A 7,500-nucleotide genomic window follows, 5' to 3' on the forward strand; every position below is an offset into this window, starting at 1 on the left:
CCCTCAGTATATCTATCACCTTACTCGGTACTTTTCATATTGAAGAGAGCTTTGACCGTGTAAATTACTCAGCGCTCTATGGTAAATGATATGCAACACAAACTAAAAACTAATATAAAATGAACAAAAACTACTTGCGCGAATAAAATACACAAATACATACTATCAAACAAAGTTGAAACAGCTAGCAACAGTTAAAAATCCAATTAAATCATTAATATCGTTAAAAGTTCCCCGAGATCCCTACAGGTATACCGGTAATTATAATGCTAAAAGTGGAAAGGCTTAAGCCAAGGGTAAGCAAACAGGTGGCTATTGGTGATGTGCGCGCCCGGTCCTCAGTCAACAAAGATCCGTTTCAAAGTGTTGATTCCTTTTGAAGGCGAACCAAATCCTTCACAGCTTCACGTTTGTAGGGTCCACCACTTTCCACGTATATATTTATGTAACCCATGAAGTCACTAAATGATAGAAGTCTATTATAGAACAAGGTCGTTAAAGTAGTCTTTGCCTTTGTATCTGCCGGTTCATTTCCCAGGACATCAACATGGCATGAGAACCAACAGAAATTCACGACCTTGTGCCATGCATAGAGATGGGCTTACCACTCCTGGAACGTTTGGACCACAGGGTGGACAGAAGCAGATTGGGCCAGGGCAGAGTACATTGGAAATCTGAGTAAACAATGAACCGAGATGCAACTAAGCCAGCAATCAGGACGAGTGCAACGACGATTGCATGGAGCTCCGAAGTGAAGACAGAGGACTTGCTTGGTAGCCGTGCACAATACTAGTCCTCGCCAGCAATCACTGCAAAACAAACACTAACTTCACTCGTTGACTCGTCAACAAATTATCCTTAAAGCATCAACAAAATCATGCTCTAAGAAATTAATCAAGGTCATCATCGGGCCTCGACACTTAGAGGTTTTTATCCACTGCCCACAAACCTCCAGCACCATCCAAGGAGGTTGATAATAGGATGGAATACCGACAAGTTGATGACCAAGACATGTGCAACAGTTCGGTATATATACTGTTGAAACATTTGGCCTACACAGTAGGCTTCTTCAGGCAAATACAGAGGCAGCAGGTGGAAGTAGTGAAAAGAAAATGATGTAATCAGTCCATCAACCTTGGAGAAATAGTATTTTAGGTGGTCAGTCCCTCAGCCTGGAATTAATTTCCCCGTGGAGAGTTTACCTAATTATCAACATAACGAGTTTGTAACCATGGGAAGTGGAAAAAAAAGTCTTTCCTCCCTAAGCCATGCGTGTCCTAAGAGGCGACTAAAATGCCAAGAGCAAGGGGCTAGTAACCCCTTTTCCTGTATATATTACTAAACGTAAAAAAACAAAAAAATTAAAACTCAACAGATACCTTCCTTTTCTGGGTCACCCTGCCTCGGTGGGAGACGACCGACATGTTGACAAAAAAAAAGTTTGCAAATGAAAAAAATCCTCATACTACATGAATATATATACTCCTCGTACTGCTACATAGATGAATACTATATATACTCCTCATACTGCTACACAGATGAATATATATACTCTTCATACTGCCACAAAAAAAAAAAAAACAGCAAATTCCTTAATGTTACAGGTCGTTGTGTCTGTACGATCTTCCCCTAGGAGAGTCATCCAGCACCTAGGAAATGGGAAGCAATAGGTTTGATCCCAGAAAGAGAGGGGTAGCTTTAATTCCTTGTATCAAGAGCCCTTCACCAGCACTAAAGGGCTCTTCTTTTGAGGTCCTCCTGCTGTTCTTGACGTGCTGTGGTGAGTGTGGACACCCTTCATCCAGGCTTAATGGAATGGTGGATGGGATTGGAGAGAAACGTTTCGCTGTATACTATGTGAAATGTTATACGCGTGGGCCAGAGAGTAAATCGACAAAGGCTCGATACTCCGTCTGCTGATCGCGAGACAAGCAGGATACTGTTGTTATCATTGGTTATATTAGCCAGGTGACAGTGTAACAAGCAAAATCTGAATGTTTCTTGATCGCTGCTGTGTGGCAGGAGGCATGTGGGTACGAAGACATTTAACACAGAGCACGTTTTTATTGCAGACGATGTTTTGCTCAGGATTGAGTTTTACCACACTTGAAGACACTCAGTGGTGCGCGGAGCTAAACACTAACTGCGATCTACCAGACTGGTGCTCAACCCAAGACTCGTCAGTCTACAAGGATAGTGCACAAACCCAGACTCATCAATACACTAGGCTGGTGCGCTGTCCCAGAGTCATCAATCTACTTGGCTGGTGCACAAACCCAGAGTAATCAATCTACTTGGCTGGTACACAAACCCAGTCATCAATCTACTAGGCTAGTGCACAAACCCAGAGTCATCAATCTACCAGGCTGGCGCTCAACCCAGAGCTATCAATGCTGCCTCGTCTCTGTGGTAGAAATCAATTTGTAGTTTTTTATTCATATATTAATTAACTGTCAGTGAGAGAGGGGAAAGGAGAGAGGGAGGGGGAAGGGAGGGAGGGAGGGGGAAGGGCGAGGGTGAGGTTAAAGGGAAGGAGCGAGGAAGAGGTTAGAGAGGAGACAAGGAGAGGGAACGAAGGGAGATAGACAAAAAGAATGAGAGAGGAACTATAGAAGAGATGATATAGAGGTTAGAGGGGAAAGGAACGATAGATTTTAAAGAGAATGACCAAATTAGAGAGAATGTATGGTAGAGGGAGATGACCTTTGTGATGGAGTAGGCACTATGGCGGAGAAGCAGCAAGACAGTACAGCAAGTCCTCACTTAACGTCTTGTCAACAGGGTCTTAGAAATAGATTTCAAGTGAAACGAAGTAAAACGAAATCAATTTTACCAAAAGCTAATTGATATAAAATCAGGGTTGCACAGTGCACCTTCAGCATTCACTGCAACAGGGTTAAATCAAGGAATAAATGTTTCCAAAGCAAAAACTGTAGGGAGCACCACTTACCACCACGCACTTCAAAAATGAAAGCGCAAACACTACACAGACAGTGGCCCAGGCCGGGAATCGAATTTTTTCTCTTATCAACGTTATAACAAAACGACAATGAACGAAACGACGTTAAGTGGCAACTTACTGTAGTATCAAAAGAGACAAGTGAGGTATCCAGTGAGCACATCACGGAACAAGACAGCAGCGACCGCTGGCCTACCAGTGCCAAGTCGAGGTCTCATCTGGAATATCTTTCCAGAGCTCAACTCTTTTCCAGGCTGAGGGACTGACAACTTCAAATGCTTTTTCTCCAAGGTTCATGGACTGATTACATCACCTTTATTTCAGTATTACACCTGCTCCCTTTGTATTTGACTGAAGAAGCCTTCACTGTGTAGTCGAAACGTTTCAACAAGATACCCAACTGTCGCACGTGTGTCTTTATCTTCAACTTGTCTATTTTATACCGTTTTCCACAAGGTCTGAGAGTTGCTTAACTTGATACTAAATATTTATTTCGTCGACTTTTTGATCAGTTTCCCGACTCCCAAGCTTGCGCAGGTGACTACACTAACAGTTGCTTATACTAAAGACGAGATGGTCTTACGAACATCAGTAACCAACATACTATACTTGCTTGGCGACAATGTCAGGTAATTTCATACTGAGATAACACAGATGAATGCTTAGCACAGAGAGAAAAATATACATTGACGGTATAATGGTTACGAAGAACTATGTGTTGAATGGTGCAAGCTAAAAAAAAAAATAGCACTGAGATGCATTTTTTTCTTTTCCAGAGCAAGGACTACAAAACTGTACGAGTCACAAGTTGGTTTTTAAATGAATATGCAACACTTTTGAGTAACATGCCGCCTCCTCCTCCTCCTCCTCCACTTCTTCTTCTTCCTCTTCTTCTTCTTCTTCCTCCTCTTCTTCTTCTTCCTCCTCTTCTTCCTCCTCCTCTTCCTCCACTTCTTCCTCTTCTTCCTCCTCCTCTTCTTCTTCCTCTTCTTCTCTTCCTCTTCCTGATCAAACAAGAGCTGCGACAGTTTTATTTAGTATACACTTTTAACTTAACAAGAGATCATCAGATCCAGTCTTTATTAACAGGAGATTATGTGATGAATGGTTTTGAAAACCGACAAGTTGAAGAATTGACACACTTATGCAACATATGGGAATCTTTATTGAAGAAACGTTTTGCCACACAGTGGCTTCATCAGTCTTAAACAAAGCAGGAAGGCATAAGGATAGGAGTTTGAGGTGATCAGTCCCTCAGCCTGGAGTCGATGTGTTAAGTCGATCAATCTTGTAGAAAGTACAGCACAGAGCCGAAGCAGTGGCTTATATACTTTAGTCATGTTAGGCCAAGCAGGAGGCGGCGGGGTCATAGTGGAACCATCCACTAGTCTATGTAGGTCTTCGTCGAAAATTTGGACAAGCTTTGAAGAAGTCTTTATATCAAGATCCCATGATGATGCAGTGTCCAATCTTCCGACGAAGACCTACTTAGACTAGTGGATGGTTCCACTATGACCCCGCCTCCTCCTGCTTGCGTAAGTGTCTCAATTCTTCAACAGATGATGATGAATGACAACACCTCGTAACTTGTAAAGCTTTGAGAGTGTGTGTGTACTCAACTAGTTGTGGTTGCAGGCGTCGAGTCATAGCTCCTGGCCCCGCCTCTTCACTGGTCGCTCTTCCTGCTATATGAGCTTTATCATACCTCTTTTTAAAGCTATGTATGGATCCTGCCTCCACAATATCAATTCACAGACTATTCCACTTCACGACAACTCTTACTGACGAAATACTTCCTAACATCCCTGTGATTCATCTGAGTCTCCAACTTCCAATTGTGACCCCTTGTTGCTGTGTCCCATCTCTGGAACAATCTGTCTGTCCACCTTGTTAATTCCTCTCAGTACTTTATATGTCGTTATCATATCCCCCCTATCTCTCCTGTCCTCCAGTGTGGCCAGGTCGATTTCCCTTAACCTCTCCTCGCAGAACATGTCCCTTAGCTCCGTAACTAGTTTTGTTACAAACTTTTACACTTTCTCTAATTTCCTTATGTGTTTGGTTAGGTGCGAGTTCCAAACTTGTGCTGAATACTCCAATATAGGCCTGACATACACTGTCTATAATGTCCTGAACGATTCCTTATTAAGATGTCGGAATGCTATTCTTGGGTTTGCTAGGCGCTCATATGCTGCAGCAGTTATTTGGTTTGTGTGAGCCTCAGGAGATGTGCCCGGTGTTACACTCACCCCAAGATCCTTTTCCTTGAGTGAGGTTTGTAGTCCCTGGCCCCCCTAGACTGCACTCCGTCTGTGGTATTCTTTGCCCTTCCCCAATCTTCATGACTTTGCACTTGGTGGGGTTGAACTCCAGGAGCCAGTTTCCGGACCAGGCCTGTAGCCTGTCCAGATTCCTCTGTAGTTCTGCCTGGTCCACGTCCAATTGAATTCCCCCACCAACCCCTTCATCTGCAGCCCAGATTCCAGTCTATTCCTTCTGTCATGTCTTTCCCAATATACCAGAAAAAAAGGCCCCGGTCTGGGGGACCCTTGTGAACCCAACCCATCGAAAGCATAACACTTCGGCAGCGTGTTGTGTATCCCCCAATTGGATTGAAAGGGGTCGAGACTGGCTCCTGGCCCCCCCCTTTCACTGATCGCCAATTTGGTCCTTCTCTCTTCCCGGGGTTTTTCCCCTTACCTCTTTAAAACTATGTATGGTTCCCCGCCCCCACTTTTCACTGGCTACCCACCCCCCTTTTCCCAAAACGACTCAAAGACGAAAAATTTTTCCCTAACGTCCCTGGGGCTCGTCTGAGTCTTCAGTTTCCCCCAGGGACCCCCTTTTTTCTGTGTCCCCTCTAAAGCATCCTATTTCGCCCACCGGTTATTCCCCCCGGATCTTGTATGTCGTTATCCCGTCCCCCCTGACCCTTCTGTCCCAGTGCCCCTCAGCCCAATTTTCCCTAAACCCTTTTACTCAAGGCTTTTCCTGATTGGGACTAGCCTTTTTTGCAAACCTTTGTACTTTTTTAACTTCTTGATGTGCTTGACCGGGAGGGAAGGTGGTTTCCCAGACGGGTGCCCCGAGGGGCCAAATTTTACACAGTGTACAGTGTCCAAGATTCCCATTAAGGTATCGGAACGCTTTTCCAGGTTTCCAGGCCCCGTTGCTGCAGCGGGTTTTTTTGGGTTGATGGGCCCCCGGGGGGGGTAAGGTCCCCCGGTCTTTTTTCCCCCTGAGGAGGTCTGTCCCGGGTCCACCTACCCTATACTCTTCTGGGGTCTTTTGCCCCCCCCAAATTTTCATGTTTCTTTGGAAAGGTTGAATTGGAAATTTTTCTGAAAAACATGTCCAGCCTGCCCAAATTTTTGGCAGTCCTGCCTCATCCTCTTTCCGTTTAATTCTTCCCATCTTCCACATCATCTGCAATGGGGCCCTTTTGGGAGTCTATTCCTTCCATCAAGTCGTTCGCATATATCAAAAAATAGCACTGGTCCTAGAACTCCCGGGGGCCCCGCTCTCACAGGGCCCATTGGATCCCCCTTCACGTACCATGCCCTCGGTCCCCCCCCTGTTGTGTGTGTGTGTGTGTGTGTGTGTACTCCCCTTTAATTGAAAACTCACCCAATTGTGGGCAGGGGTCGGACTACCTCCCCCCCCCCATTTTCCCCAAATCCCGGATCCCCCCCTCTCTCTCTCTCGGGGTTTCCCTGACTTTCCCCTTTTCTTAAAACTATGTATGGTTCCCCCCACTCCATTTTTGGGGCCTTTTTCCATTTGGGCTGAAAAACCATGACTGAAGAAAGGTTTCCCCAAACCCCCCTGTGACTGCCCAAGTCTTAAAAGCCCATTTGGGCCCCCCCTTTTTTCTGTGCCCCCTTTTGGAGCACCCCATTTTGTCCACCTTTCTATTCCCCGCAACTTTTTGGTCGACCCATTCCCCCGCCCCTTCCCCGGGGTCCCCCCAGAAGTGTCCCGCCCGTTTTTCCCCTTCCTTTTTCCTCGTGGCTTTTCCTGAGTTTCCGGGACCCCCTTTTGTGCAAACCTTTGACTTTCTCAAACTTTTTGACGTGCTTGACCGGGTGGGGGTTCCCCGGACTGGTGTTTATTACCCAGTATGGGCCCCCCCATAAAAGTGTAAAATTTTGAACGTTTCCCTTTTTTAAAGGTAGGCCGCTATTCTAAAAGGTTTCCGGGGCCCGATCCCGCAGCGTTTTTTTGGTTGATGTGGGGCCTCGGTGTTTGGCTGGAGGGTTTTAAAGGTTTTACCCTGGGTGAGGTCTGGGGTCTTTGTCCACAACCTATACCTGTCCCCGGTTTTTTTGCCCCCCCCAACCTGAAATTTTGCATTTGGCGGGATTGAATTAGAAGTTTACGGGACCCATGCCCGGTTCTCCAGGTTCTTTAGTCTCCCATCCCGTCCGTTTAAATTTTTTCTCATCAACTTCCGTCATCTGGGGAAAGGACACTTCAGAGTCTTTTCCCTTCCCCATAAACCCGTTCAAAATTAAAAAAATAGCACTGGCCCCAAAACTGAC

The 7,500-nt window shown here is 45.5% G+C and overlaps 1 protein-coding gene across 1 annotated transcript in view; it reads right to left on the reverse strand.

Moving 5' to 3' along the window:
- Positions 1 to 2,512: 2,512 nt before the first annotated feature.
- Positions 2,513 to 7,500, reverse strand: part of LOC138853576 (acidic leucine-rich nuclear phosphoprotein 32 family member B-like) — a 41,643-nt gene continuing 36,655 nt past the window's right edge. The window contains exon 4 of the mRNA XM_070091053.1: positions 2,513 to 3,963. Coding sequence (XP_069947154.1) covers positions 3,761 to 3,963 — 203 coding nt within the window. The 3' untranslated portion in view covers positions 2,513 to 3,760. The remainder of the gene's footprint in view (positions 3,964 to 7,500) is intronic.

Source organism: Cherax quadricarinatus, chromosome 33 (genome assembly GCF_038502225.1).
Source record: "Cherax quadricarinatus isolate ZL_2023a chromosome 33, ASM3850222v1, whole genome shotgun sequence".
NCBI classification, from domain to species: Eukaryota; Metazoa; Arthropoda; class Malacostraca; order Decapoda; family Parastacidae; genus Cherax; species Cherax quadricarinatus.